We start from the raw sequence: 26,205 nt of genomic DNA, 5'->3' as shown, positions 1-26,205 counted from the left end.
TCTCCCTCTCCTGCTTCACGTACAAGACGCCATGGACGCGCGATCCCTAGGCCTGAACATGCCCGGCATGGGAGGCAACAGAGCTGCCATCGGTGCCGACCAACCTCTCGTCGACAATGCAGGTGAGAGAGCGACACCCTCTCAAGAAGTATCCTTTTTGGCTAACATGGCGCGTTCTTTCGCGCAACTATAGAAACTGTCTACATCTCCTCACTTGCATTACTCAAGATGCTCAAACACGGGCGCGCAGGAGTACCCATGGAAGTCATGGGCCTCATGTTGGGTGAATTTGTTGATGACTATACCGTCCAGTACGCCCACTTCTATTGAACGTTCACATTGCTGACCTATACTCAGCGTGGTGGATGTCTTTGCAATGCCTCAATCCGGTACAGGTGTGTCCGTTGAAGCAGTCGATCCTGTCTTTCAGCAAAAAATGATGGAAATGCTCAAACAAACAGGCAGGCCAGAGATGGTAGTTGGCTGGTACCACTCACATCCTGGCTTCGGGTGCTGGCTCTCGAGCGTGGATATCAACACACAACAGTCCTTTGAGCAATTAACACCGCGCGCCGTCGCAGTGGTCATTGATCCAATCCAATCAGTGCGTGGCAAAGTCGTGATTGATGCATTCCGTCTCATCAACCCGAGTAGTCTCATGATGGGTCAAGAACCGCGTCAGAGTACATCCACTGTGGGTCACTTGAACAAACCAACCATTCATGCACTGATTCATGGCCTCAACCGACACTACACCTCTTCCATTATTGATTACAAAAAGACCAAACAAGATGAAACGATGCTGTTGAGTTTGCACAAGCAGGGCTGGGGATCTGGCTTGGCTATTGACTATAAGGGGCAGGAAGACCTGCAACCAACATTGATTCAGACGATGCCCAAGTTGGCGGAGAAGTACGTTGAGAGTGTCAAGGAAGAAGCAACAGCTACACCGGAACAATTAAAGACGCGCTTTGTGGGTAAGCGTGATCCGAAGCGGCATCTGCAGGAGAGTGTGGATGATGTGATGGAGAAGAAGATTCCATTCATGCTCTCATCTGTCATTGCGTCGTCGTTTTAGCTCCTCATCTACATAGCATGAAAGTCATGATGATTTGAAAGATTGTATTGTTTGACTATATAGAGTCACTGCTGGATCGTCATCGTTCGATACCTCAGACCAACCGTGCCTGTCATCGCCATAGTCCAGCAATACAGAGAGTGCATACAATGCATGCTTCTTAAACGAGCAACTTTTCAATCGCATTCTTGATGCTTGTGATTTGTCCACGCAACTCACTCGCCTCGTTCGTCGTGACACTTGCTGAAATGACACTGCGAGAGACACCACACGCACGACCCAAGGCAGACTTGCTTGGGACAAAGACGTAAGGGACGTTTTTATCCTCACACAAGAGTGGCAGGTGGAGCAAAATCTCGATCGGTTCAGTATCGGCGGCCATGACGATGAACTCGGAGATACCACGGTTCAGTGTCTTGGTTGCTAAGAAGGGCCGGTTAGTGATTATGCGCTGCAGGGTGGGTGATGAAAGACATACCTTCGTTGGCACCCTTACGGAGCTGCTTGTAGTGCGAGGCCTGCTGCACGAGGTCGAGAATCTGCTGGCTCAGTGCGGCATCAGCGAGCGGAAAGGCTTTTGGGTTGGGAGTAGCCATGACGAGAGGAGTATGAAGGAGTAGAAGGTTGATGATGGCTCGTTGTCGTGAGCAGAAAAAAGAAAAAATCAGAGGGAAGTCAATTCAGATGGGGCAGTAACTGATGTGGATACGGAAGAGAACCTGGCTAGCCTAGTCTTGCTGTGAGATCATCATCAAATAGATCCGCATCATCATTCTAATAGTGTCAGCAAGAAGGAAAAAGAAACAATTGTCATACCAGCATGAGCTTCATCCGCATATCTCTCAACTGTGCCAATCGATTATCCTCCCGGAGATCCGCCTTCTCTGCTACAATTGCAGCTTGCGGCGTCATGGCTTGCTTGTAGAAGTGATTATCACAGTGTGGACAGTACTCTTTTGCTTCATCGAAATCCGTAATGTCGAGGCGAAAGGCCTTCTTGCAGGGTTTGCAGATGAGTGTCATTTCATCCTGCTTCAGTAGTGGGTGGTCGGCTTGCTCGGTATGGCAATCTGCGCAGTCAAACCAGAGCTTGCAGCAAGGTGCACGGATCTTGACTTGTGGGTTGAGGATGTGCTTGCACATTGTGAAGAGTAGAGGTCTCTCGGCAGTTCTGTTGAAGTTCCTTGCGCAACGCCAAGGTGGCAATGTAGATTGCTACGACGAGCTTGCTTGATGTCGAGTCCTTGACTACAGCAGTACACGAGAGAGGAGCAATAGAAGACAGAGGCCTCAGACTAGTATGTTCTTGGAGTAGGACGAGTCTCCATCAATTTCATCGCGTCGCGTCGACTTGAAGACAGTCGCGTCAGTCACAAATCATGTAAGGCATGCATCCAGCACTTTCCTGCATATGCGTATACTAGATAGATGTCCTCCTCAACGCCGCTCACCGTCCAGCAGCGCCTCAATCTCCTTCTTGGTATTCAGCAAATCTTCATTTGTCGGCTCATAGCCCAGTCCCGCCTGCACTGTTTCAAGGGCCTCCATGACCTTCCCAAGCTTCACCAACGCTCGTGCTTTGCGGAAATATCCCTTTGGCCAAGGCTTTCGCAAGTCTACGCAGCAACAAGCATCCGCATACGCTTCAGGATACGCCTCTGCACCCAGAAATGCAGCAGATCTATTGGCGAGCAAGATGGCCATTTCGTCATTCGCCATTTGTGAAGGTTCCCAGGGTGGTCTACTCGCAGCCATTTCCAGCGCCCTTGAATAGATTTGAAGAGCTTCAGCATACTGCTTCTTACCAAAATACTCATTCCCTTGCTTCTTGGCGAGTTCAATTTGCGTTGAGCGATGTGGGTTGATGGATTGTGCGGGTGGACCGGGTACTTCTGCAGGGAAGCCAGATTGCTTCATGCCATTGGAGAGGGCGTCAATCTGTTGCAGGTAGCCATTCACTTGATTGTCTGTGCTAGTTGCAACAACCCGTTTGTCGACCTCTTTGAGGGTGATGGGCAGTGCGATGAATGTCTCCATCGTCGCCTTGTTCGTATCTAGCTCGATCACCGGTTATCAGAGTGTATAAGGGCGCGGCTGTTGTCCAGAGCAAGGATGTCTGTGTGTGTGTCTGGTCTCAAGTTGCGTCGCGCTGTCAACTTTTTGGTCGAGCACAAGACGGCGCAGGATCGAGCTCAGATTCTCAGAAAGGCGATGGGGGTTCATGGAATAGGCAGAGGTATGTATAGATAAGGCCCCTACGTACGCAAGAGGATGGGTTCAGCGGAGCTCTTTGCTTGGTAGAGCCCTGCTTCGCTTCGTCGTCTTCAAACAACCTCTCACAAGAGGCTTTGAACATAGATGGTCGTCGTCTGCCAAATTCCTGCATCTCCTGAAGTACATGGTATCGTTCTTTGCGCATGCAGCGCCTACCAAGCCTTGCCTCCTTCCGCTGATATGGGTCAGCCAACTTGCTTCAAACATATAAAACCAAAGAAAATACTTACCCTGCTGTGTCAAGAGCAAGCCGAATCGCTTCTTGAGTGTCACACGTTGCCTCGAGTACTTGTCATCTGGGGAGAACCTGGCTGGGTGTGCCGACTTTGTAATCTTGCCATCCGAGGTGACTTTTTTGAGGGTATATATTCTGTGCCCGTTGGCGTCGGCAGCGTACATGACTAGACTGATTAGCCTTCTGTTCTCTGTGACAAGCGCAGGCAGGCCCATCTAGTGACTGGACTGCCCTGCTGCGTATAGATCCGCTTACGATGCATGGTTGCTGCTGTGTGTCTTTGCTGCTCGAAGTTTTCTCTCGACGTCGCCTTTTGTCAAGTTCATCAACTCGCCGACTCAAACACCACACACGCATCGCACCTCTTCAGCAGCTCATGGTCCTCTACGAGCTCATCTGCATCACACGCTCATCGCTACCCGAAGCGACACTCAGAGAAATTGCCAAAACAGCCGGCTCGCAAGTTGTACAGAACGGCGGCGTGGTGAGAAGTGTTGCCAACTGGGGGTACGGCCGCTGCCCAAGCCCGTCAAGAAGTATCAAGCGACATACGATGATGGCAATTACATGATCATGAAATTCGACACCAATCGTGCGTCTCCGTTATGTGTATGGCGTACAAAAGACTAACGAGACAGCACGCGTACAGAAAGATGTATCGCTCACCATCAAGCTCGACCCGCGAGTCTTACGGCATTCCATCGTCAAGCTCGGCGACAAGCTCGATGAATTGCATTAGACCCGCTTGATGCGATTCACGACCAGCATATAGCGCCATTGTTGACTACTGTACATGATGCATTTCGAGCATGACCACTTCGATATTATCTTCATTGCTGCCATCTGTCGTCTTGCTCGACCTTATCCCTGATTTGCGCTTCAAGCACCGTATACGTCTCCTGTGCAGCCGCCAACGCCAGCCGCTCAACCTCCTCGACCTCCTCCTTCCTGAATTGCCCTGCCGATTCCAGCAAGACGAGCGATTGCCCAGGAAAGGTATAGCACACTGTATGCCGTGATCCTGCTTCTAGTTCCACATGCGCACCGACAGGGATATGCTGCATCGCTAGCCCTGCATCGATACACGCAAGGGCAATGACATTGATGCAGGCCGCCAGCAGCGCTTCACGAACATCACCCGCAACCATGACTTGCACTGTCACTTGCACCAACGAACGCGGATGGAGACCCAGTAGCAGGGATGGCCGCACAGCTGCTTTCAATAACGCTTCCATATCTCGTTCTGACGTGCTTGCGAGACCCACAGCCGGTTGGATATGCAGTTCGAGGGTCGCTTCGCCGAGGAGTTCATCGCGTTGACGGACTTCCATGGGACCATTGACGGACGCTAGAACACTGCATGATGCGGTCTTGTAGCTGGCTGATCCATCAGCGCGAGACAAAAGCCCTACGCGCGTCTCTGCAGTCATGCAGCAGCTGTCTTGATTCTGCAGTAGTACTTGGTCGCTGATCGTGTCTCTGGTAATTTTTATCAAGACGGCAGTCGCACGATACTCTCTGACTACACTCTAGACTCGTACGAAGCTAAGCTGCTGAGCAGATAGAAGGGCTCATGAATGTAGAGACAGTCGTCGCGCGTCTGCGTCGTCGACAACTCGTCGGTTCTTATGCCGTTGCAAGTGAAACAGCACTCCTCCTACGCCAAGTCGTCTCTACCTTTCGCTGGCAACACATTGATCAGCTCATTGATCATGTTCGCGATGTCGGCTCTCGTCTCGTCACTGCACAACCGCGAGAATGTGCATCTGGGAATATCGTACGGCAGGTTCTGAAAATGATTCGAGAGGAACATGCTGCTGCCGTTTCTGAGAGAAGGCAAGAGGCAGAATCTGAAGCGATGGCGGATTCCATGACTTCCTTGGAGAGTGGATTGCGAGCAACTTCTATTCTGGATCAACCTGTACAGAGCTCTATTTTGAACTTGTTGGGGAGACCAGCACATCACCCTGCTGCCATGCGTGCGCGAGCAGGTAGTAAAGCTGCAAAAGACAAGGCAAGCATGCCAGGCCCTATTGATCTGAAACCTGCCTTGATTGCAGGAATTCAAATCATCATGGATGACCTCAAAAAAATATACAAGGATATTTCAGAAAAGGCACTGGACTATATCCATGCATCTGAGGTGATTCTCACACACGGTGCATCAAGAACCGTGCTGGCCTTTCTCAAAGCAGCGGCAGAGAAGAGAACCTTTACAGTCATTGTCACTGAATCCTATCCCAACGACGTCAGTCATGCACACAAAATGGCAGCAGAACTAGGAAAAGCCGGACTCAGAGTCATTCTTGTTCCGGATACGGCTGTTTTTGGTATCATGTCTGGCGTTAGTAAAGTCTTTTTGGGTACCCATGCCGTGCTGCAAAATGGCGGTCTTCTGGCAGCAGCCGGTGCGAATCTCGTTGCGCGTGCAGCGAAAGCGCATGCAACACCGGTTGTTGTGGTGACTGGTCTATACAAGTTGACGCCACACTACCCTTACGACCTAGAAGGCATGATTGAGGTTGTCTCGCCAGAGGCTGTCTTGCCATATAAATTTGGCAAGTTGGTGGATACGGTCGAGGTGGTGAATCCCTACTACGACTATGTCGCACCAGAGCTCGTTGATTTGTATGTCACGAACCTGGGTGGCCATCCACCGACCTTCTTGAATCGCATCATGGTGGAGAATTACGATACAGAGGATTACGATTTGTCAAGCAAGAGACAGGAAGAGGTATTCGTATAGCATTTGATCTAATAAGATTCAAGTTGAGACTACTCTGTCCTGCCATGCTCGCCCTTGGCTTTCGTCCACGTCTCACTCGTCCATCGCGAGATGCGTTGAAAGGCAGCACCGGGAGAGTCGAGCGCAGGTCTGATATCCAAGAAATAGACACTCGCCATCCCTTCCTCATCAGGGCCTTCATAGTAGTCAATGACATACCGCGCTTCTGAACCATCTTGCCGCGCAACATACCAATCATGTCGATCAAAAGGTGGCGCACCACCCATCAAGTTGACCACCATCCACGCCTTGGGTGACGGTGTTGCCGGTCTGCCTGTGAATCGTCTGAGGAATGGCTCTGCCTGTGCATCACGTTCCTTCTCCCATGTCAGAATCTCATTCCATGCGCCTTCGTTCAAAAAGTTGTGTACAGAAAGCATGGATTCGACATGTTCGCCAGACTGCTCAAAGCCTTTTCTGACCATAGCATTGTAGAGTTGTTGAGCAGAGGGATACTCCCACCTCGAGGCACCTTCAGCCGCTGGTGCCTTTGGGATGGAGGAGATTTCTCGTTCTGTAGGCAAGGGAACACCTTGTTGCGCTGAGATTTGCTGTTGTGAGAGACGTGGCATCATATTGAGCGGATTGATGGAATCCATATCATCATGATCTACGGGACACTTGCCTGTCGCTGCAGGTTGTGCAGAGGGAGCTACTTGTGTATCGGATTGGCGTCTGTGTCGTGTGAATTGGCTGTGATCAATGGGACAAGTTGCGCCGGTGTCCTTGGATCCTGCGAGTACATGCTTATGCGACTCTGATGGCTTCACTGCTGCTTCGTCTGCCCAGAACCAGCCCATGTCTTCTCTTGTTTCTGGTGTACTTTGTCGTCTTTTGTCTTTGTGGTGGCGAGTCAAAACATTTTCTAATCAGCACAGTCATCACGTACAACAGACAATCAGGCGTAGTCTTGCAAGATCAGCTACAGACAATCTAAAGACTAGGGCTTCCCTTCATCTGGTCTTGAGACAGATCGTCAAGACTTCAGTTCTCGTAGATCCACGAGTCAGAGTGCTGGTTCCACTTGTGGACCTCCTCAGGCTTGAACCAAAGGGCAATCTCCTTCTTGGCGTTCTCAACAGAGTCGGAACCGTGGCAGACGTTGCGGCCAACAGCAATGGCGTAGTCACCTGAATGATTAGTCTTTTTAACTCAATAAATCCATAGCTAGCAACAAATTGAATTGCAGTAGCAGCTCGGAAAAAGAAAACATACCACGGATAGTGCCAGGAGCGGAAGCAAGAGGGTTGGTGGCACCCAAGATGACACGACCAGTCTTGACGGCATCAGTCCCTTCCCAGACCATTGCGCAGATAGGTCCTGAGTTCATGTACTCCACCAGACCGGCGAAGAATGGCTTGGATGAGAGATCCTCATAGTGCTTCTCGAGGTGCTCCTTGCCTGGTGTAGAGAGCTTGAGGGCAGCGAGCTTGTAGCCCTTCTTCTCGAAGCGGGAGATGATTTCACCGACGAGTCCTGATTTATGAGTGGGTGCTCAATAGGCTGAGATGGAGGGACATACCACGCTGGACACCGTCTGGCTTGATGGCAATGAAGGTCTGTTCGCGGGCCATGATTCTTTTTGTGGTGAGTTGCAGAAGTTGCTCTGATGCTTCTTTCTCTTTCCTGCTGCTCCACGTGCTTCTACGTCTCTGCCAGCAGCACAAAATCGCAGTCCAAATCCCCAAATGCCAGCGAGTCCCCAGACAGCACCTCGTAGTACCGCTCACTCGGAATCTCCTCCCGATTCACATACGTCCCATTTGTACTCCCAAGATCAATCAAGTACGGCCGAACAGACCGCTGCATAGTGCCATACGCATCCTTCTTGCCGACTTGCCGGAACTGCAGTACGGCATGCTGTTTGCTGCATGACCCATCCTCAAGCGGGATATCGGCCACTGCAGCATCGCGGCCAAGTAGATAGGCAGACTGTTGTGACAGATGAAGTGTGTCCTTTAGCTCTTTACCCCTGTACACGTACAACCGCCATGGCGTCGCAGGTTTCGCAGCTTCCGCTGGTTCATGATACTTGAGCACCGTTCCTTGCTTTGTATTCGATTCGGCTGCTAATGCACCACTCAGGCTGTAGTTGGGCTTCTCTCGTTCTTCTTCCGGTAGTACATCCGGTTGTTGGTGGCCATCACGGCCCATGCTGCGTCCTCGACTCCCTCTGCTGCGGGAACGTCGACGTTCTGAATACCGTACCTCTTCTCCCTCCCGATGCTTCCTGTCTCGAGCGCCATAACGCGACGCAGGGTGTGGCTTTTGGCTATCTTGCGATGGCAAGGGTGCTCGTTCCCGACGAACAGGCGATCTCGAGCGTGACTTGTCAACTGAACGACGCGCAGGTGATGAGCGACGAGGATGCCGGTCTCTTTCTGGAGACTGTACCCATGGCGGCCTCTGCATTATGTAGATATTCTTCCTCGTCGTGTATCTTGCACTCGACAAATTTAGAAGGAGCGCGTCAGTTTCAATCTCTCCCCAGATACATCATATAGCAGATTCTAGCTCAGCTCGCTACTCAAGGATGTACTCGAGCTCAACAGACAAGATCCTCGGGTGGGTCAGCTTTGCTCTCAATTGGATTCTCATTGCAGCAGGTGCCGTCATCTTCCAGCGTATCGGCCAGATTGACGGGCACAGACAGCCCTTCTCCCTCGCTGACATCTACATCCAATGGCCCTACACGGGTCCCTCGACCATTCCAAACTACGCTCTTGTCCTCCTCAGTGTCGTCTTTCCAGCTATTGTAATTTTGATCTGGTCACTCTTGATTGAAGCCAAAGTACGCGGTCGCTCTGCACACTGGTCAACACGCGCGCTACAGCTCAACAGTGCCTGGCTCGGTCTCGGCCTCTCTGTTGTTCTCAGTATGGCATTCACCAATATCCTCAAAGTGACCGTCGGTCGACCCCGTCCAGATCTTGTAGCGCGGTGTGCGCCGTCTTCTGGTGCAGCAGACGCCATCTACGCGGGTCTCGTAACAAGTTCAATCTGTACAACAACGAATTCAAGTCGTTTACACGATGGCTTCCGATCGTTTCCCTCGGGGCACGCAAGTATGGCGTTCTCTGGACTTGCGTATCTGGCATTCTACCTCGCAGCACGCTTGCATCTGTGGAATAATCGAGGAGAGACGTGGAAGTGGGTTCTTGTCATGATCCCTGCCGTGACGGCTGCATTGGTAGGCGCGACCCGCATCATGGATAATCGGCATCATCCGTTTGATGTACTATTTGGCGCTGCGTACGCATTCTTGTACATGATATGTGTGGTTTTTGCTAATCTCCAGGCTTGGTATTGCAACGTCTGCATTCAGCTATCGCCAGTACTTTCCAGATTTCACGCACAGCAATGCGTTCCCGCCTGGTGGCAACCAAGAGAAGCAACAGAGTCCGTTTGCAATGCCTCGATAGACAAACGCATCTGTCAATCAACATGCATCGACTGCACATCAACACACGCATAGCGATGCTTCTTGATGCAAGCAATGCATTTTGATGAAGCGACGAAATGTGTTTTCCTCAAGCAACCGGAACATCTCCTCCTGCGCCTCTGCCAAATTTAACACACTCGGCTCAGCAATGATACGCTGCCGTAAACGTGCATCGATGTTGATGGCTTGGGGTGCATATTCTTGGATGAAGCGTACAATCAGCTGCATACATTGAGCCATCAGATGTTCCCGTGGGATATGTGCCAGCATCTCTACAGCGAGGTAAAATTCAAGCGCCTCAAGCGCATGCTCTTTCGCTACACAACCCCGGAATTGAGCAAGTGTAAATGGATGACATGACTCATTTTGTAGGACTTGCCGCAGTGTTGGTAGCTTGAACCCAGTTGGGTCTGTATGACGACGTTGTAGGCCCAAGCTAAGCTTTCGTTCCCGAGAGGGTGTTTGATTTGACATGGCACTCCTTGGCCGCTGAGCAGGTCGTGCTAAGCGATAGTGGAGTTTTGAGAGGAAGCCAGAGTGCTTGTCACAGAGACTGACGTGCCAAACTTGCCAAAATGAACGCTGTCCATACGTCTCCATACCTCCAACAATAGCAAATGATGCTCAAAAGTCTCTGTCGATCTGTGTTGGAAAAGTGCGGGTGGTCCGCTTGTTATGCTGCCTTTTTTTTGTTGACATTGCCTCACATGATGTGGTGTATACCTGGCCCTGTGTTTCGGTATGTATGTCTTGTCGCAGGGCTGACAAAGTCTCCCCAAAGGGTATACTCGAGCTCGAGGAGAGAGCCAACGGTCATGTAGCTTGTGACACACGACATGTTTGAGATGGTTTAGAATCCAACAGCTCGCAGGAGACTCTCCTGATAGGATAAAAAGCTTGTATGGAGACGCATCAGCGATAAATATTATGTTTTGAACAAGCGTGTGTTCAGGTAAGCACAATGAAAGGAGACGTCTAGCCTGTTCGGCCACCGTAGCTGCGTCTCAAGTGACGATACCGCTTCAAGAACCAAAATGCTTCAAGCTCTTTGACCATAAACTCAGCGCGCTTGATAGCTTCATCCACTTGTTCTGGCGCTTGTAGCTGTGTGTTGTTTTTGAAGGCTGCGTGCAGCTTTGGCCGGAAGTAGGCGGTGTAGCCTTGAGGCCAGTCTCGACCGAGGTAGAGGAGCTGCTTGTAGAGCGACTTGACCCTATATCGCTGAGCTGTCATAGATGTTCTATGTAGCTGGTAGTAGTAGCTGGTAGCAGTAGCTGGTAGCAGTAGCTGGTAGCAGTAGTAGTAGCTGGTTGTAGCCCAGCTGTCACATGCCTGCACATTCAATGACGACAGAAGAAAAGGCGCGACGTCATGGGGAAAGAGACCAAGAGCCCGCACTATAAAGAGGGACATCAGCCACACTCCCCATCTGCCCATCTATACTCGTATCACTAGTATTACTATGGAAGCAATCAAGAGCACCGTCGAGACATTCCTCACCAACGCAGGCAAGGAGACCCGTGATGACACAGAATCATACAAGTACAGTGCCTCAGATGCAGCAGCAGAGGCAAAGGAGGAAGTCAAAGATGCCGCTCAGTCTGCAAAGGAAAAGGCATCCAACGCCGCTGACAGTGTCAAGCAGTCTGCCAAGGAGACGGCTGATGCTGCAGAGAGGAAGACCAACGAGGTGTCTGCCAAGGCCAACAACGCCACTACCTCATCGGCTTCTGCCTCTTCTACAAAGACCACAGGCACAGCCCGTGCCGGTGCAGTGACGGGTGATGTAACAGTCGACAAGGAGGTTGTTGAGGAGGCGCCTGTCGTGCATGAGCGTGTGCACAAGACCATCGTGGATGAGAACCAAACCATCATTGACCGTGAACACGACGTCGACCACTACAAGAAGAAGATTCAGCCTATTGCCGTTGAGCAGAACCAGGGCACAGCCCGTCAAGCCGGTAAGGAGACACACGCCGAGCGCAAGGTGGACTTGGAGGATGATGCAGCGACCAAGGCAAAGCTTGCCGCTGAAGATGCGAAGCTCAAGTCAACCAAGGATGTGGATGTGAAGCATGAGCAAGTGCAGAAGAAGGACATTGTCAACGAGAAGGAGCACCACCACTTGCACGAGCGTGTGCAGCCAGTCATCGAGAAGGATGTCTACCAGAAGCAGGTCAACAAGAATGTCGACCACGTCCACGAGAGTGTGCGTGACAAGGCTGTGGTTGAGGAGACTGAGGTCTTGCCTACCAAGAAGCAGTCTGAGGTCAACAAGTAATGTCACGTAAAACGCTAGTTAGGTCTAATTTGATGTCTAAAAAGGAGAATTAGTTGTAGTAGCCTGGCAGAATGTACTCGAGCTTCTTCATGACTGCCGGATCGCGCTTTTCAGGAGCAGTCATGACGGCCCACTTCATGCTTCCCTCAAGACCCTTGCCGACACTGCCATCCAGCAAGCCCTGCTCGACATGTTCCACCACCTTCTTTGCCAAACGACCTGCGTTGGCTGTATTGTTGTTCACATGCTTCATGACTGCTTCTACCGTCACGGGCGGCTCATCCGTCTTCCAGCAATCATAGTCGGTTGCCATGCAAATCATGCTATACGCAATCTCCGCCTCTCGTGCAAGTTTCGCTTCAGGCAATACAGACATGTTGATGACACTCCCACCCCAGCTGCGGTATAAGTTTGATTCAGCTCGCGTTGAGAATTGTGGACCTTCCATACAAACGATCGTCAAATCCTGACCTTCCGTTCCCCGGGTATGCAGCTTGACGCCGTCACCCTCCAGAGCATCTGTGCATTCTGCAACGAGTTGCGTGAGTGCCAGATCGAAAGGATCACCAAATGCACAATGACCCACGACACCTTCTGCAAAGAAGGTTGAAGGCCGAATACCCTTGGTGCGATCAATGATTTGTGTAGCAACGACAAAATCTTCCGGTTTGATGTGCGCTTGTAAACTACCGACTGCTGAAAAGGCAAGAATGGCCTTGACACCCAGGGACTTGAGTGCAGCGATGTTGGCACGAGCAGGGACCTCAGAGGGCGTGTAGCGATGTCCAACACCATGTCTTGCCAGGAAGGCCACTTTAAAGCCTGAAGCGGAGCGTGCGACGGTGATGGGTGAGGATGGATAGCCCCAGGGCGTCTCTGGGTTGTGCTCAGATTCAACGGAGAAGCCATCAAGTTTGTAGAAGCCCGAGCCGCCGATGATGGCGAAAGTAGCGATAGACATACTGATGAAGATGCTCGGTAGGTGGTGAGAGTGTCTCTGAGCTCATCTGTACAGCACTAGAACCGTGAGACGAAAACTATTCAGATGACACGAACATCCTGAGTGCCTATGACACCAAATTTGCTAAGTCAACCTCTATTGACATGAAGGCCCGTGTGTATATCATGCATAAGGTTACTCCAGCTGCTATTTTATACGTTTTTCACTCTCAAACTGTCTAGGATGACCTTGACTGAATCCAATCCTTGTTGTCTCAATCAGGCTACAAATCTTCTTGAGATCCTTATCGAGCGACGCCAGCCAGTTTAAGCTCAACGACCATATGATGGCATGACCTCGCAGAAGCGGCAGAACCTCTTCATCCAAATACACAGACGACTGATCGATGCTTTCATCCATCACTACGCTACTTCTTGTCGCATCGGTTGCATCGCAAGCCGTGATCCTCCCAAACTGCGCACAAACATGCATCGTCAACTCAATGATCCTCTCTTCCTGCAACGGCAACGCAAGATGTTTATGTCAAGATCAAAATTACATCACAGCCGTCGCACGCTGCATCGTCCCGGTGTGCTCGCAACAAGATCAAGATAGAGCAGCGACGTATGTGAGCAGTACGCTCTGCTCTGCCGCCTTTGGCATCAATAACGCGGCACAAATTCAACAGGCAATCGGCAATGCTCGTGTTCAGCAAGGTGCTGCGAACCAAGCTGCTACTGCCGTGGGAAATCAAGCCGTCACTGCGACAACAGCGACCGCAACCTCGCCAACCGCAAGGAGTAGCGCTGCAAGTGCACCAGGTTCAGGAGCATCCAAGACAAGCTCTCTGGTCTCTGGAACGGTAAGAAGTAGTGTTGCTGTCACGACACGGGCAAGCGCAAGCGCAACTGCAACATCGCCTGTGAGTTCAGGACTGAGCCTGGCGCTGCCATCCTGGCTTTTAGCTCTTCCTGCATTGCTTCTAGTACTATAGACGCCCTACAGCGCTCGAATAGACCAGATTCGCATTAGTAAGTATCCGATGACAAGCTTTCAAGCCTTGTGACACGCTGCTGCATGCTTCGCAAGTTCTTGACAAGCATGCTGTTGATGTGTTGAGCATGCTCCAGCTCAATCTGCTTTTGCGAAAGCTCTCTCAAGAGTCCAGCAAAGACTGGTGAGTCGTTTGTCTGAGAGTCGCCAGATGGGCGGATTCTCTTGCGTCGTGTAAAGGGCGGTGTACCGTGACTTTGTGTGTCTGCTTCGCTTGCTTCAGAGTGGAAGAAGGATGGACGCAAAATGGAACCTCTTCCGGGCTCGTGAAGAGATTGACTTGGACGACTTGATTGTGTTAGGCCAGGCAAGCTTGCTGCCTCTTCACTGCTTGTGCGGCGTGATATCTTGGCCGACAATTGCTGCAAGTCTTCAGCAACCTTATTCACCTTCCCTGGACCCGGAACATTGAGTTGATCAAGTGAAAAAGCTGCTTGGCTCTGATACCTAGTTGATGGCAAGGCGTTCACTGGCATCGCCGCAATATTCATCGACTTCAAAGGCTTGATGGTCTGGTTCGTTTCCCCTGAGTCACTTTCAGAGTCTGATAGGAGCTGCTCTACAGCAGCCTTCATGCTGACAGCATCAGTCTCTCTTGGCCTGACATGCAGTGCAGTGAGTTGTTGAGCAGGTGAATGCTTGCGTGGCACGGCGCGCTGTTCCTGAAAACGATCATTGATGCTCATCACTAGCTTCGGAGGCTTAGCCAAATGAGAAGTGTTCTCATACAACCGAGGCAGAGGGTATGGCCCACGACAGACGCCAAGATCGGCTTGTTCATCTGTCCTGGCAGAAGATGCAAGCAGCGAACGCTTGACCTTGGCTTTGCGGATGGGCACACAGTAGACGAGCATGGTGACCCCTGTCGACAGCGGAGATCTAGCCAGATATAGGGTCACATTCTAGCAGAAATGAAACATGATTCAAAAGCTGTCTGGAACCCCTGAAACCTCATGCTACCAAGGTCAAAGCACTCAGAGGACCATTCAGATGGGCCTTCTTGGTGATGTCGACGATGATAGTAGCTTGCAACTGCAAGTGGTGGCAGGTGTCAGTCTGCGCTTGACGACGAGACAACAACTTAACGTGGTCAATGCGTATCTTCATGTAGACTCTCAATTGCTTCATTGCGTGCTAAGTTGCTGACACTTGATTGTTACATATCTGCAGCATCTTATCCTGACCCCTGGACTCTTGGCACATATTCAAGTCACGACTTACGATAGCTGAGTGCCTCTAGCTAGGCTCGCTATCACTGACTAGTCTGCAGCTGCTCACAGAAGGCCCTTGTATAGTCGCTATTTATACTAAGCCTGCTACACAAAAGGATCGACGTCATTGTCTGGCTGCAAATCCTTTCCCTGCGCGTCAGTTCTTTTGGCCCACTTCCGATCCTCTGCACGCTGGCAACTTAAGGCGACTTTGAAGTTCCCACGCACTGCCTTAGTCTGCCTTAGTCTGCCGCTCTCGAAGCGCGCAACATCAGTGCGTCCGTGCACCTGCATTAGGCTGCATAGGGCAGCAGTGACTTGGCGGGATGCGACCATGCGATGTCGGTCGGTCGCCTGTTCAACAGCACCCCGAAAACTATTATTACCACACCCGTCCCCGTCCCCGTCCTCTCCTCAACTCTTATCGCATGAGCAACAGCCTGCTCTATAGCTGTTTGGCATGACCTTGTCCCACGACAATCAGTACAGCGATATTTCGCTGGACGAGACGCTCGATGAGTACAAGGGCCCAGAGAAGCTGACTCTGCAAGTTCCGCAGCGCAACAACACCGTCGTCTCGAGACACACACAACCCGGTGTCCGCAAATTCCAATGGGGCACACTCACGCCCTTCATCTGGGCGTTTGTACTGACCTTTGGGCCGACACTGGGCTTGCTCATCTATCTGCTTGTAACCAAAGTTGCCGATGTTGGAGCCTGCGGGACATCGGGCCACGGCCCATGTCCGTTCTACGGCAATGTGACACTCGGCGAGCGGACCCTAATCATCAGTGAGCCGCTTGGTCGGTTCCTGACAGTGACCAAGGTCGTCGATACGGTTCAGCAGCTTGCTATTACTTGGGTTTTGGCACTCGCAGCCTTTTCCATCGCTGAAAGCTGGCTCACCAACAATGCACTGACAACGCGAACCTTGGCTCTCGTCATCAACATGTACGCATCTGGTCGATGGTGGGCGCTATGGGAGTCCTTCCATGTCATCTTTAGCAAGAAGAAGGGACATTCATCTCGCACGTTTGTGCACGCCCTCATTATTTTGTTGATTGCGCTCCTACTCTCTAAACTAGCAACTGGTGCTGATTTATGGATTCATTATGCCAGCAAAGAAGCCATCTTTGCGATCGGCCAGAATACGCCAATTTCAACTCAGCAGCTTTGGTCTAGGCAAATCAACAATACCTGCCGCGTCACCAACGATGGCGTAGTCAACACAGGCTTCGTCGTGCCTTGCACCATTGTCCCAAGTTCTCTCGGAACAGCCTTGTCCTTCCCAGCCTTGGCTGCTGCTCTGTCGACGAATGCTTCAATCTCGGATGAAGTGGCTCTTGTATTCGATGGCAATGTGTCGACAGCCAGTGTCGGCACGAGTCTCGGCTATTCGAATTTGGCAATCGTTGTGCCCAAGTCGTCAGCTGTCGAACGTCGTGTCTATAACGCTTCTACCATCGGTGTCTCGACATTTTGCAAGAGTGTCACGAACGCCTGCCTAGGCCGACAAATACCGCACGGATCCTCCACCTTCAACTGCACCGGCAAGTTCAATGGATCTGAGGCGACCGAATTTTACTATAACTTCCCCGCTGGTAATTCGGCTGGCATTTTGACTATGGGCACCGGGGGTGACTCTCCTATAAGCAACCCGACGGTCAGGTACATCTCGCAACTCCTAATTGCCGGTAATGGATCTGAATTTGTCGGTGGAAGTGCTCAAGCTCGGTCGCTGCTCAATGTTCAGCAATGTACGATTGGCATCTACTATGTCAATTACACGTCTGCACAGTACGGTTCAGAGCCTCGTGTTCTGACCATCAATTCTAGACAGCTCATGGACCTCAACTCGAGTACTACCATTTCAGCGGCAAGTATTCAATCTGCATTCGAAGATTCGCTATCGGCCTCGAAAGGTGCTGCACAAGTCTCCTCAGAGGCCTTTGACTGGACCAACGCATACGAGATTTCTCGCTACTCCCTGAGTTATGCAGCTGGCGCTTGGTCAGAACAGCCTTCATTTGGTATAGAAGCGACTCCCGAAGCCAGGGCTTACTCATGCATTCCTTTAGCGCCAGTGGCCATCTTCTTTGCGCTCATCTTTGCCTACTCAATCTTTGTCATTCTCCTATTCGTTTGGTCAACTAGGACAGGAAAGCAGATCATCAACATTATGACGACCGGAACAGTGAAAGGCAATGAGAACCCAGCAACCCAAGAGACTGTCACCATGACTGAACTCGCTCAGCGACGACTGGTACGTACAGACTTCTTGCTCTACCAGCTCCTCAGTGAGGATGGTCACAAGTCAACCAAGACGGATGCAGACGATGTCATGCGTGGTGAAGATTCTCAAATTGCTGTTGCAGAGCTTGTCGATGGACGCTTTGGTGTCTATGCTTCTGGCAAAGATGGCGAGGCGAGTACACCTACCTGGGGGGTCTCCAACGGCAGGAGTTTCCGCCTCAGATCACCGGACTCGCAACGATCCTTGATCAATCCACCGAGTGCTACGTCAGGCTCCACACGATATGTACCACGGCCTTCGAAAGGCGACACGATTTATTGATGATCTTTTCATTCTTTTCACTTTAGCGAGCGTTTATAACTATCAAATTTACCCTTATGAAAATGCTTTGGTATGTGCCTGAGTGGATTTGATGTGATGTTACCTTTCGGCGGCAAAAACAATACCATTTTGCTTCCTCAAATCCGTCATGACATCCATGACATCGCTACTGACTTGCCAGAGATCAGCAGCTGCTTGAATGTCATTGTCTCTGATGATGCGTGCAAATTCTGTAGCTTCTTCAGCTAGGTTGAACGACTCCTTTGGACCAGCGAGTTGCTCTGCTTGTGTGCCCTTGGCGTTGCCGACAAACTCGATAGAATCAAGATCCGTGATTGCATTGGCGCGCAGCGTTCCCTTCTCGCCGTAGATCTCGACGGTTGCTTTGGATGTGAAGATTTTGCTTGTGACAATATTGGCAATGCCCCAATCATACACCAATAAGATGGTACCACCGCCGTCCGTGCCAGTTTGTGGGATCATGTAAGGAAAGTACTGTTGGCTCTTTGGTTTTCCCCAGAGTCTGATTGCAAAAGAAATGGGGTATACGCCAGTATCCAGCAGACAACCGCCAGAGAAATCAGCAGAGAAGACGGGCGCTGCTAGTCTGCCCTCCAAGATGTCGGTGTAGCGGCTCGAAAAGCTAGCAAATGGTAAAAGACTCATATAGATTTTGCCAAGCTTCGGAAGACTGTCTTTGAGGACTTTGAAGTTCTTTTCCTGGATATGGCGGAAAGCTTCGATGCACATAGCACCAGTCTCCTTGTAGCTCTGCTGAGCAATGCGTTCGAGTTGGATAAATTCCAAAGTGTTGGAGCAGCATGGCTTCTCGACAATAGCATGCTTGCCGTGGCTCAAGACTTGCTTTGCTTGCTCGAAATGCAAAGAATTTGGAGAGGCAATGTAGACTACTTGGACCTTTGCGTCCTTGCACATCTCGTCAATGGAGGTGTAGCAAGCATCTTTACCTAGCTTGTATTCCTCTGCGAATTGAGAAGCAGTTGCTAACGATCGAGAGTAGACAGCAACAAGCTTGTATTCTTTAGTAGATAGAGCTGCATCAACAAAGGACTTGGTGATCCAAGATGTACCAATGATGGCAAGGTTCAGCATGGTTGGTCGGGGGTTGGCGATTGACGTCGTTGTACCACTCAAAGCTGAAACTACGCAAAGTCCAACATACATGCACAATTATTCCTTGTAATGATCAAGACTACTAATAAGGTCTTTCCCATGAGTGGACAGCTTCTTGTATAAGCTGCCGGATCGGAACAACCCTGCGAAGTACGTTCTATTCTATCAAGCACGCTTGCGACTCCGCAGACCAAGAAAGCGCGAGCACTCATTGTACAGAGTGATATACTCTTCTTGATTCGGCAGTTCCATACCCTCCTCGTAGTGTGCAAGGCCGTAATATTTCATGCACTCTAGCAATGCCTTCACCTCAATACTCTCAAAGGCTCCCAGTGTTTCTGGCAAGAAGGCTGGTAGGTCCTGTTGTTCAGGGTCAGGTCCGGGCATCCAGTCAATTACGTCGCCCGGCCTGCTCAAGTGTGTGTTCGCCGTTCTTCTGATGGACCGTTCCTCGAGCTCGTCCAACTTGGTCTGCAGTTCTTGCACAAGCTCGCCCAAGACAGACTCGTCGACACCTCCGCTGCCACCTGAGCTCGCGATGACGGGTGCACCGGTCTTGCTGTCGAGTCCAACAGCACGCGCGTCGATACGCATAATATCCTCGCCATGTTCAACCAAGCGCTTTGTGTGCGCACGCACAACACCAGCAAGTTGCATCACTTGTGTCGCCAGTGCCTTGGGCGTGATCTCCTCGACCGCCGCATCGGCCTGCTTCGAGCTGATCCCTGGCGCTGCCATAGTTGCTTTGCAAGGCTTTATAGAAGCTTGAGTCGTGACAATCTTAGCAGCTCTGTGTGGTTGCAAGGCAAGAAGCGACGTCAGCTATTTTGGACGCGACGACTGCGACGGACGCGCGGTATCACCTTGGCCTGTCCTGCCGTGATCTTGGCCTGCTCGACCTTAGGCTATCTTCTACTCTCCCTTGCTGATGTGAAAAAGAAGCTTTGCTGGAGAGTGGCTCCATTGCGCCGGCCATGGCTCTGAGACATCCGGCTTCGTAACGAATCGTGCTCATCTCAGCGCGCTGTGCTTGCTGTCTGCTGTCTCCTTCGATGGCAGTACTCAACATCGCTAGATCTGACAGTCATCTACTCGACCAACATGCTGCAGAGCTGTCCGTCTCAGCGCCCAAGAGCCACTACCTCGTCGCGCGAAGAGCGGCCGAAGCTTGTGACCATCAAATCTCCCCAACGGCGGCCCAGCGAGAAACGCGCTGCTCAGACAACAAGGCCTTCTCTCAGTAGTCCAACAGCGCATGGTCGCTACATCTTACGCATGGATGACCCCCGTGCTGCCCATGTCTCGCAGACGCAGCCGGTCTTTGAAAGCGAAAAGTCATGTTTGAGTGCCTTCCACTTTGATTGCGAGATGACCATGCTTGAATCGTCTCATCTGCTGGGCTGTTCCGACTACGAGCGTCTCCGGCCTCCCGTCAGACTGTTACTGACCACACTGCTCCTCGGTGCAGCTGCACTCGCACTATGGCTCTGGACATACCTGGATCCGACAGCAACCTTACCTTTACCGACAGTCAGATTTACAGGCACCACTAGTAGAATCTCAGTGGTCCCCAGCCGAAGCGGCGGCTTCAGCCTCGTCCAACCTATTCAGCTGTCTGTTGTGAATGAACGAGCCCGAAACATGCGATTGTCCGCCGTCACTTTGGGTTGGAGAGACGAGCCAAGTGGTCTCGAAGTGAGTGGAGCTTGGTCACACGACGAAGCTGGTATCTCACTTGAGGCAAACAGCGAGCACAAAGTGCTGTTGCCAGTCAACGTGGCCATTCGCTATAGAAGCCCAACGGAGCACACAACAAGCAGTTTCTTACGGAGAATACAAGCGTCGTGCCGGTCCCATGGTCATTTCCAGCTCTCCTTGTCGATGCAGATGCGTGTGCAATGGTCGAATTTATTGACTTCTCAGCGTGACGCTGGAGCTATCGATGTTCACGTCGACTGTGACAGTGCTCTGCTAGCGCTCATTGAACAAGAACTGGAACAGTCAGAGAAACTGTCCTTATAACCTCAGGCTGTTTCGCATATTTGACTGGATGTTTCTTGTTTGCCAATCAAGCTTCTGTCCGGCTTCCTAATCTTCTCGCTGGAATATCACCATTAGCGAATTCTCAACGTCTAAAATAGATTCAATAGACCTGAATCAAACAAGTCACCCCTTGACCTGGCTATAGAATATCAGAAGCCTTCGTATTTGGTCATTCTTGCACAGAAGTGAAGCCAGAAACACTCATTAGCACTTGCCCATCTGAAAACATATCTGGCGACTGCGACGTCTAGCACGACCACCTTCGCGTCTTGCAAAGTTTCAAGCACTCCAATGCTCAGAAGAGCTGTCTATAAGATGCCAAATGAGCTTCTGAGTCAAAGAGCTTACAGCTCAGTAGCAAATTGCTCGGCTTCGATTTCGTTGAACAGCTTCAAGGACAACTACTTCAAAACAAAGCAACCTGTGATTCTCAAGGGCTATTTTTCGCAGCTTGCAGCAATGAATAAGTGGCCCGAGCATGACTTTGCCGCTCTTCATCGGTATGGCGATGTCCTTGTGCCTGTCGAGCTCAGTGCTGGTTCCGCTTCCTATACATCTACAGCTGAAACCTTTGAACAAGTAGAGTTGCCACTCGCTCAGTTCCTGACATTTTTGTCGCATGCTCGGAGTTCTGCTGAGCAAGGTATCCCGCTGGGTGACGTCAAGGTTTATTTGGCTCAACACGCTCTATTTGACACGATCCCCGAGCTGTATGTCGACTGCACTCTGCCGTCATTTACTGAAACAAACGGCAAGCGTGTACCAGCGTTGTGCATGGCAGGCCGTGGAGATCTTTACAACATCAATGTGTGGCTTGGCTATGCAACACATACGCCACTTCACCGTGATCCATATTGCAACATTTTTGCCCAGCTGTTTGGCTCAAAGCGTGCTATTCTCTTCCCACCAGAGGCACGCGAGTACCTCAAGATGCACCAGAATCCGCTGCATAGAAACACAAGTACCATCAACGACGTTTTCAATGTTGAAGCACAACGAAGCCTTCCGATAAACGTACAGACTCAAGGTCTAGAATGTTCGCTCGAAAGTGGAGATGCGCTCTATGTTCCTGAAGGTTGGCTCCACAGTTTCAAAGGCTCGCCTGGTATGAGCGGTAGTGTCAATTGGTGGTTCAGATGACCAAACAATGACGCTAACGGTGCATCTGCTGACATGAAACAAGTCAGTTGTATATGACCAGGAGTGCTTAAAAGCTATGACTGCAGGCTCTTTGATCAACGTATCTCGCCATTGAATGCCTGTCAAAACAAAAGCGCAAATGGTAAACAGCATGGAAAACAGATCGCGCTCTACGTCTCCTGTAATGGTCGCCCGCGCTGTATATAGGCCGGCATCCAACCCACCATCCAGCTTCCACCATCATCTTCCGGCTTTGCATCCGGCATACCACGACAGCGAGCGACTCCTCAGTACGAAGCACCGTTCCGATATGCCTAGAGGGCCACCCAAGGACTACCACGACCAAAAGTTCATTGAGCGCAATTATGGTCGCATTCGCAGCATGTTTGAAAGTCCAGCAAGAAAGATCATCCGACACGAAGGTATCGCCTTTCTTGCAGAGTTTCTTGGTACATTTGGCTTCCTGTTTATGGCCTATATGGTTGCACAGATTGCATTGACACCGGATCCTGCTGTGCAGACATCTGCCACTGAGATCAACCATGCAAAATTGCTCATGGTGTCTTTCGGCTTTGGCATTGCGCTCATGTCAAACATCTTTATCTGGTTCAGGGTCAGTGGTGCAGCATTTAATCCGGCCGTCAGTCTTGGTCTTGCCGTGATGGGTGCCATTACCCCTGGTCGAGCTCTTATCAGCACCGTTGCTCAATGCCTAGGCGGCATTATTGCAGCGCTTGTTGTGGATTCTCTGACCGTAGGTCCATTGCTCGTTGCCAATGGACTTACTCAAACCGTCAATTCAGTCACGTCTACCACACAAGGTCTCTTTATCGAAGCGCTTGGTACATGTCAGCTCATGCTCACCATCTGTAAGTAGATAAGTCCCCAAAGATAATGCTCACCTCAGTCTTCATGGCTGGCGAACACCACAAGGCAACGCCCATGGCCCCGCTTGCAATCGGCCTTGCGCTCGTTGGTATCCATCTGGAAGCCGTCAACTATACAGGCTGTGGCGTCAATCCAGCTCGCTTTCTTGGCCCAGCCATCGTGACGAGCACCTTTCCACACTCATGGTGGGTCTATCTCGTTGGTCCAATTCTCGGCAGTCTTGCTGCATGTGCCATCTATGCTTTTGTGAAATGGGCTGGCTATGAAGATCTGAATCCTGGGCAAGATGCTACTGAAGGTCCAGATGCTGACTACATTGCCCCTATCTCGCCAAGCGGGTCTCGTCCTTACTAAAGCATGAGTCAGATAGAAAACTCCTGACAGGTCTAGCTAGAACAAGTCCTTGCGCTGGGCTTCTTTTATGATGTCTGTCACTTTGAGCTCCTGAAAGGGTATTATTTGTTCAGGTGCTTTGCCACGATATGCAATGGCCGCGACACGCTGTCGAGGCAGGTAATGCAATTCGACATTCCAAGCATCGCCAGGTCCCCAAGGCTCGTCCACTCTCAGCTCACTGACTGCATGATCGCATGATGGGTCATACTCAGCGACGTAGTGGACGCCAAGCGCTTCAATGTTGAGTAGGTTGCCAACAATTCCAACGCCAGCTGCCTTGACAAGCGCTTCCTTGATGGCCCAGTGCTGCTGAAACCGTTCTGGATCGTTTCGTATAGCAGCCCATTCGCGTTTGGTAAAGACGTCCTTGAAATCATTGAGCGATTGACCCTGTTGAAAGCGTTGGGTCAAGTCAATGCCTACAGGGCCATCCTCCATCAACCCTGCAAAGACGACACTTTCGGCGTGGTGAGAGACATTGTAGTCGTGTTGTCGAATGGCGCGATTCGAGCAAGATGGGCGATTCGCTGCGTCTCTGGTAATCTTGATGGACCGCCAAGGACGACACAAGACATGGGAGATGTAGTATTTCTGCAACAGAATAGAGCCGAGTGCCATTTCCTGGTCTTGTGGAAACATGAATGACCGTGCCTTGGCAAGTTCTTCTGGTGTCAAGAGAGCATAGAGCGCTGCGGCTTCTTCACGATTCCACCAGCCAGTCTCTAGCACATACCGAGTATGCGTTCCTTTGGCTGGATTGAAGGCCGGACGCCAATGTGGGACTTGTGGCTCAACATTGTCAGGCGAAAGTTCTGGAAAGTGTTGCTCAATGGCTGCTTTCACTGTATCATAGATGATGAGATATCCAGCAGAAACGGGATGAAGACCGTCCCGGAAAAAGGATGTGAGCATGGTATTCTGTGGATTGGCCAGGCTTCCAGGTAATGGCTGACCTGCCTTCCAATCAAGCTGGTCCATATAGGCCCTCCATACATCAGCACAGGGTATCTTGTTGTCTGTACACCAACTTTGCAATGCTTCTGCATATTGCCTAGTTGCCTCTGCTTTTCGTTCTTCTCCCGTTGTGTATTCATCCACAGGCGGCGGCGTCAAGACTATGACCTTGCCGGCCAATTGTGGGCTCTCAACAAGTTGTCGTATGTTGGCGATATACTCCTTCAACGGCACATGCTGCACAAAACCAGGCAAGACGGCATCGTTTGCGCCAAAAAAGAGCAAGACGAGTTTAAGATCATCCGTCTTTGTTGGGAAAATACGCGGGAGCAACTCTAGTGCTTGACGCGTAGTATACCCGCCAAAGCCACGATTCATAACATCCAGCCTGCGATTATAGTCATGCGCTAGGGCTGCGCCGTGAGAGAACCATTCAACATTCCATGCACCTTCCGTGATGCTGTCTCCAAAGAGTACAATTTGGCCATAAGAGGCGAGGGAGCTGACTGGTTGCTCAACAGCTTTGATTTGCATGATAATGAAAGGAGTAGTAGCTTTTCAAAGAACGAGTATGGGAAGCAGTGGCGGACAATTGAGCAGCTGTGGTGTTTATCAGGGGCCGGGTGGCAGCGGACGAGAGTGCTCCGAACACGAAGGCAAAGTCACAAAAATGCTATAGCGCTATAAGATGGACTCGGGGGTTCAATCATCTGAGAGATCCATATCATTGAGATCAGCATACACCAAGACCATGACTTTTGCGACAAAGCCTTCCAAGTGAAAGATGGCCTTCGAGCCGAGTCTCAAGCGATGCTCGTAGAACGCTGCAGCCTTGACAATCTCCGGCTTGATGACATCGTCGACCCTTTCCAGAATCTCAAAGAGTAGTGTCTTCAAGATGAGTGAAGCCGGTAGACAATGCGTCAGGAGTTCATACATGTTGCCACGCACCGTCATAATCATGGCCGGGGACTGTTCCTTCAATATACTGCGTGCAATACCAGCCGTGTATGCTTCCCAGTCTGGCAATGGAATATTGATCGTATCGCTTGGCTGCTCGCCCGTGGCATAGACAGTCTCAAGCATGAGCAGTGCTCTTCTGAGGTTGCGGTCACTCGTCAATGCGAGCCGCTCAGCAAGGGCGTCTGAAAGCTTGAGCTTCTCCTTACTCGCCACAAACTGCAAACATTTTGTGATTTCCTGTACCGAGGGCGCAGCAACGCGCATCAGCAGGCAACGCGATCGAATAGGTCCGATGATCTTTGCCGTGCTGTTGGCAACCATAATGAGTCGTAGATTCGTGCTGTATTTCTCCATGGTACGACGCAACGCAGCTTGTGCTTCACGTGTCAAAAGATCTGCTTCATTGATGACGACTACTTTGAATCGTTGTTTTGCATGAGAGTCGACTTGTGCTGTTTGTGCAATTTCCTTGAGCAAGTCTTGTACCACGACGCGATCGTAGTTGCCACAGTCGGCTGGTGTCAGTTCGAGGTGGTAGTTGGACTGGACGATGGTGATGTCAAGTTTTCTATTAGACGGCGTGATAAAGACACGTTGATCGATGCGTAGTTTTTCAACACCTGGGCCGTAGAGTGCTCTCAGTGTTGCAACGACGCGGGTCTTTTTGCCTGCACCGGATGGACCGTAGAGCAGGAGATGGGGGAAGTCGGGTGAGCTTGCGAGAGATTGCAGGGAATCAGATAAGTGCTGGTGGTAGTGCAGCTTGTCAAGGAGCTTTGGTCTGTACTTGTCGACCCAGAGAGACATGGCAAT

At 50.9% G+C, this 26,205-nt stretch overlaps 24 protein-coding genes across 24 annotated transcripts; 10 read left to right on the top strand and 14 right to left on the bottom strand.

Moving 5' to 3' along the window:
- The first annotated feature begins 7 nt into the window (after nt 1–7).
- BCR37DRAFT_5624 (JAB1/Mov34/MPN/PAD-1 ubiquitin protease-domain-containing protein) lies at nt 8–1,268 on the top strand. Its single transcript, XM_040872365.1, has 3 exons — nt 8–122; nt 172–311; nt 358–1,268. Exons 1-3 carry the CDS (start codon nt 117–119, stop codon nt 1,076–1,078), a joined length of 867 nt encoding a protein of 288 aa, XP_040728192.1. The 5' UTR covers nt 8–116; the 3' UTR covers nt 1,079–1,268.
- BCR37DRAFT_375576 (50S ribosomal protein L30e-like protein) lies at nt 1,109–1,714 on the bottom strand. The gene is made up of 2 exons (XM_040868411.1): nt 1,557–1,714; nt 1,109–1,501 (listed from the first exon to the last, which is right to left on the bottom strand). The coding sequence occupies exons 1-2, from the start codon at nt 1,672–1,674 to the stop codon at nt 1,239–1,241; spliced, it is 381 nt and encodes a 126-aa protein (XP_040728191.1). The 5' UTR covers nt 1,675–1,714; the 3' UTR covers nt 1,109–1,238.
- Nucleotides 1,715–1,801: 87 nt separating this feature from the next.
- BCR37DRAFT_390225 (zinc finger protein) lies at nt 1,802–2,221 on the bottom strand (the record flags this gene model as incomplete). Its single annotated transcript, XM_040870814.1, has 2 exons — nt 1,802–1,852; nt 1,895–2,221. The coding sequence occupies 2 exons, from the start codon at nt 2,219–2,221 to the stop codon at nt 1,802–1,804; spliced, it is 378 nt and encodes a 125-aa protein (XP_040728190.1).
- Nucleotides 2,222–2,515: 294 nt separating this feature from the next.
- BCR37DRAFT_342760 (uncharacterized protein) lies at nt 2,516–3,115 on the bottom strand (the record flags this gene model as incomplete). The annotated part of the gene is made up of 1 exon (XM_040867450.1): nt 2,516–3,115. The coding sequence occupies one exon, from the start codon at nt 3,113–3,115 to the stop codon at nt 2,516–2,518; it is 600 nt and encodes a 199-aa protein (XP_040728189.1).
- Nucleotides 3,116–3,504: 389 nt separating this feature from the next.
- Nucleotides 3,505–3,751, bottom strand: BCR37DRAFT_390223 (nucleolar RNA-binding protein; the record flags this gene model as incomplete). The annotated part of the gene is made up of 2 exons (XM_040870813.1): nt 3,505–3,527; nt 3,583–3,751. 2 exons carry the CDS (start codon nt 3,749–3,751, stop codon nt 3,505–3,507), a joined length of 192 nt encoding a protein of 63 aa, XP_040728188.1.
- Nucleotides 3,752–3,910: 159 nt separating this feature from the next.
- BCR37DRAFT_375574 (30S ribosomal protein S6) lies at nt 3,911–4,435 on the top strand. The gene is made up of 3 exons (XM_040868410.1): nt 3,911–4,080; nt 4,113–4,179; nt 4,226–4,435. Exons 1-3 carry the CDS (start codon nt 3,964–3,966, stop codon nt 4,324–4,326), a joined length of 285 nt encoding a protein of 94 aa, XP_040728187.1. The 5' UTR covers nt 3,911–3,963; the 3' UTR covers nt 4,327–4,435.
- Nucleotides 4,252–5,201, bottom strand: BCR37DRAFT_375572 (ribosomal protein S5 domain 2-type protein). The gene has a single exon (XM_040868409.1). It carries the CDS (start codon nt 5,015–5,017, stop codon nt 4,418–4,420), a length of 600 nt encoding a protein of 199 aa, XP_040728186.1. The 5' UTR covers nt 5,018–5,201; the 3' UTR covers nt 4,252–4,417.
- On the top strand, nt 5,100–6,779 carry BCR37DRAFT_375569 (translation initiation factor eIF-2B subunit beta). The gene has a single exon (XM_040868408.1). The coding sequence runs from the start codon at nt 5,161–5,163 to the stop codon at nt 6,331–6,333; it is 1,173 nt and encodes a 390-aa protein (XP_040728185.1). The 5' UTR covers nt 5,100–5,160; the 3' UTR covers nt 6,334–6,779.
- On the bottom strand, nt 6,349–7,594 carry BCR37DRAFT_6044 (cytochrome c/c1 heme-lyase). Its single transcript, XM_040872382.1, has one exon. The coding sequence runs from the start codon at nt 7,170–7,172 to the stop codon at nt 6,363–6,365; it is 810 nt and encodes a 269-aa protein (XP_040728184.1). The 5' UTR covers nt 7,173–7,594; the 3' UTR covers nt 6,349–6,362.
- Nucleotides 7,357–7,946, bottom strand: BCR37DRAFT_342310 (nucleoside diphosphate kinase; the record flags this gene model as incomplete). The annotated part of the gene is made up of 3 exons (XM_040867425.1): nt 7,357–7,502; nt 7,588–7,848; nt 7,895–7,946. The coding sequence occupies 3 exons, from the start codon at nt 7,944–7,946 to the stop codon at nt 7,357–7,359; spliced, it is 459 nt and encodes a 152-aa protein (XP_040728183.1).
- Nucleotides 7,947–8,016: 70 nt separating this feature from the next.
- BCR37DRAFT_401583 (SMAD/FHA domain-containing protein) lies at nt 8,017–8,526 on the bottom strand (the record flags this gene model as incomplete). The annotated part of the gene is made up of 1 exon (XM_040871844.1): nt 8,017–8,526. One exon carries the CDS (start codon nt 8,524–8,526, stop codon nt 8,017–8,019), a length of 510 nt encoding a protein of 169 aa, XP_040728182.1.
- A 418-nt stretch (nt 8,527–8,944) lies between these two features.
- Nucleotides 8,945–9,716, top strand: BCR37DRAFT_334748 (phosphatidic acid phosphatase type 2/haloperoxidase; the record flags this gene model as incomplete). Its single annotated transcript, XM_040867155.1, has 2 exons — nt 8,945–9,624; nt 9,671–9,716. Coding segments are annotated over 2 exons (726 nt in total), but the record flags the coding sequence as incomplete, so codon positions are not given.
- Nucleotides 9,717–9,832: 116 nt separating this feature from the next.
- Nucleotides 9,833–10,414, bottom strand: BCR37DRAFT_390215 (RGS domain-containing protein; the record flags this gene model as incomplete). Its single annotated transcript, XM_040870812.1, has 1 exon — nt 9,833–10,414. One exon carries the CDS (start codon nt 10,412–10,414, stop codon nt 9,833–9,835), a length of 582 nt encoding a protein of 193 aa, XP_040728180.1.
- A 787-nt stretch (nt 10,415–11,201) lies between these two features.
- On the top strand, nt 11,202–12,185 carry BCR37DRAFT_375561 (uncharacterized protein). Its single transcript, XM_040868407.1, has one exon. It carries the CDS (start codon nt 11,277–11,279, stop codon nt 12,093–12,095), a length of 819 nt encoding a protein of 272 aa, XP_040728179.1. The 5' UTR covers nt 11,202–11,276; the 3' UTR covers nt 12,096–12,185.
- On the bottom strand, nt 12,145–13,056 carry BCR37DRAFT_363336 (5'-methylthioadenosine phosphorylase; the record flags this gene model as incomplete). Its single annotated transcript, XM_040868243.1, has 1 exon — nt 12,145–13,056. One exon carries the CDS (start codon nt 13,054–13,056, stop codon nt 12,145–12,147), a length of 912 nt encoding a protein of 303 aa, XP_040728178.1.
- Nucleotides 13,057–13,182: 126 nt separating this feature from the next.
- On the top strand, nt 13,183–14,085 carry BCR37DRAFT_375559 (uncharacterized protein). Its single transcript, XM_040868406.1, has one exon. It carries the CDS (start codon nt 13,442–13,444, stop codon nt 14,027–14,029), a length of 588 nt encoding a protein of 195 aa, XP_040728177.1. The 5' UTR covers nt 13,183–13,441; the 3' UTR covers nt 14,030–14,085.
- Nucleotides 14,086–15,596: 1,511 nt separating this feature from the next.
- On the top strand, nt 15,597–17,927 carry BCR37DRAFT_375556 (uncharacterized protein). The gene has a single exon (XM_040868405.1). It carries the CDS (start codon nt 15,760–15,762, stop codon nt 17,872–17,874), a length of 2,115 nt encoding a protein of 704 aa, XP_040728176.1. The 5' UTR covers nt 15,597–15,759; the 3' UTR covers nt 17,875–17,927.
- A 46-nt stretch (nt 17,928–17,973) lies between these two features.
- BCR37DRAFT_384987 (oxidoreductase domain-containing protein) lies at nt 17,974–18,987 on the bottom strand (the record flags this gene model as incomplete). Its single annotated transcript, XM_040870313.1, has 1 exon — nt 17,974–18,987. One exon carries the CDS (start codon nt 18,985–18,987, stop codon nt 17,974–17,976), a length of 1,014 nt encoding a protein of 337 aa, XP_040728175.1.
- Nucleotides 18,988–19,013: 26 nt separating this feature from the next.
- BCR37DRAFT_5274 (uncharacterized protein) lies at nt 19,014–19,928 on the bottom strand. Its single transcript, XM_040872343.1, has one exon. The coding sequence runs from the start codon at nt 19,744–19,746 to the stop codon at nt 19,174–19,176; it is 573 nt and encodes a 190-aa protein (XP_040728174.1). The 5' UTR covers nt 19,747–19,928; the 3' UTR covers nt 19,014–19,173.
- On the top strand, nt 19,929–21,326 carry BCR37DRAFT_5261 (uncharacterized protein). The gene has a single exon (XM_040872342.1). It carries the CDS (start codon nt 20,110–20,112, stop codon nt 21,028–21,030), a length of 921 nt encoding a protein of 306 aa, XP_040728173.1. The 5' UTR covers nt 19,929–20,109; the 3' UTR covers nt 21,031–21,326.
- A 40-nt stretch (nt 21,327–21,366) lies between these two features.
- On the top strand, nt 21,367–22,191 carry BCR37DRAFT_384984 (uncharacterized protein; the record flags this gene model as incomplete). Its single annotated transcript, XM_040870312.1, has 1 exon — nt 21,367–22,191. One exon carries the CDS (start codon nt 21,367–21,369, stop codon nt 22,189–22,191), a length of 825 nt encoding a protein of 274 aa, XP_040728172.1.
- Nucleotides 22,192–22,573: 382 nt separating this feature from the next.
- BCR37DRAFT_401581 (aquaporin-like protein) lies at nt 22,574–23,433 on the top strand (the record flags this gene model as incomplete). Its single annotated transcript, XM_040871843.1, has 2 exons — nt 22,574–23,060; nt 23,099–23,433. The coding sequence occupies 2 exons, from the start codon at nt 22,574–22,576 to the stop codon at nt 23,431–23,433; spliced, it is 822 nt and encodes a 273-aa protein (XP_040728171.1).
- An 813-nt stretch (nt 23,434–24,246) lies between these two features.
- BCR37DRAFT_342794 (GDSL Lipase/Acylhydrolase family protein) lies at nt 24,247–24,963 on the bottom strand (the record flags this gene model as incomplete). The annotated part of the gene is made up of 1 exon (XM_040867453.1): nt 24,247–24,963. A coding segment is annotated over one exon (717 nt), but the record flags the coding sequence as incomplete, so codon positions are not given.
- A 168-nt stretch (nt 24,964–25,131) lies between these two features.
- Nucleotides 25,132–26,199, bottom strand: BCR37DRAFT_363327 (P-loop containing nucleoside triphosphate hydrolase protein; the record flags this gene model as incomplete). The annotated part of the gene is made up of 1 exon (XM_040868242.1): nt 25,132–26,199. The coding sequence occupies one exon, from the start codon at nt 26,197–26,199 to the stop codon at nt 25,132–25,134; it is 1,068 nt and encodes a 355-aa protein (XP_040728169.1).
- Between the last annotated feature and the right edge of the window lie 6 nt (nt 26,200–26,205).

Source organism: Protomyces lactucae-debilis (assembly GCF_002105105.1).
Source record: "Protomyces lactucae-debilis strain 12-1054 chromosome Unknown BCR37scaffold_1, whole genome shotgun sequence".
Classification (NCBI taxonomy): Eukaryota; Fungi; Ascomycota; class Taphrinomycetes; order Taphrinales; family Protomycetaceae; genus Protomyces; species Protomyces lactucae-debilis.
This window is presented reverse-complemented; position numbering and strand designations above follow the sequence as displayed.

Bases quoted from the DNA above. Each gene is read 5' to 3' on its own strand.
- BCR37DRAFT_5624 (XM_040872365.1), top strand. The intron at 312-357 runs GTACGCCCACTT...ACCTATACTCAG, and splicing joins GTTGATGACTATACCGTCCA to CGTGGTGGATGTCTTTGCAA.
- BCR37DRAFT_375576 (XM_040868411.1), bottom strand. From the start codon at position 1,674: ATGGCTACTCCCAACCCAAAAGCCTTTCCGCTCGCTGATGCCGCACTG. The intron at 1,502-1,556 runs GTATGTCTTTCA...GGCCCTTCTTAG, and splicing joins CCGTAAGGGTGCCAACGAAG to CAACCAAGACACTGAACCGT.
- BCR37DRAFT_375574 (XM_040868410.1), top strand. From the start codon at position 3,964: ATGGTCCTCTACGAGCTCATCTGCATCACACGCTCATCGCTACCCGAA. The intron at 4,081-4,112 runs GTTGCCAACTGG...CCGCTGCCCAAG, and splicing joins ACGGCGGCGTGGTGAGAAGT to CCCGTCAAGAAGTATCAAGC. The intron at 4,180-4,225 runs GTGCGTCTCCGT...CTAACGAGACAG, and splicing joins CATGAAATTCGACACCAATC to CACGCGTACAGAAAGATGTA.
- BCR37DRAFT_375572 (XM_040868409.1), bottom strand. From the start codon at position 5,017: ATGACTGCAGAGACGCGCGTAGGGCTTTTGTCTCGCGCTGATGGATCA.
- BCR37DRAFT_375569 (XM_040868408.1), top strand. From the start codon at position 5,161: ATGAATGTAGAGACAGTCGTCGCGCGTCTGCGTCGTCGACAACTCGTC.
- BCR37DRAFT_6044 (XM_040872382.1), bottom strand. From the start codon at position 7,172: ATGGGCTGGTTCTGGGCAGACGAAGCAGCAGTGAAGCCATCAGAGTCG.
- BCR37DRAFT_375561 (XM_040868407.1), top strand. From the start codon at position 11,277: ATGGAAGCAATCAAGAGCACCGTCGAGACATTCCTCACCAACGCAGGC.
- BCR37DRAFT_375559 (XM_040868406.1), top strand. From the start codon at position 13,442: ATGCTTTCATCCATCACTACGCTACTTCTTGTCGCATCGGTTGCATCG.
- BCR37DRAFT_375556 (XM_040868405.1), top strand. From the start codon at position 15,760: ATGACCTTGTCCCACGACAATCAGTACAGCGATATTTCGCTGGACGAG.
- BCR37DRAFT_5274 (XM_040872343.1), bottom strand. From the start codon at position 19,746: ATGGCAGCGCCAGGGATCAGCTCGAAGCAGGCCGATGCGGCGGTCGAG.
- BCR37DRAFT_5261 (XM_040872342.1), top strand. From the start codon at position 20,110: ATGCTGCAGAGCTGTCCGTCTCAGCGCCCAAGAGCCACTACCTCGTCG.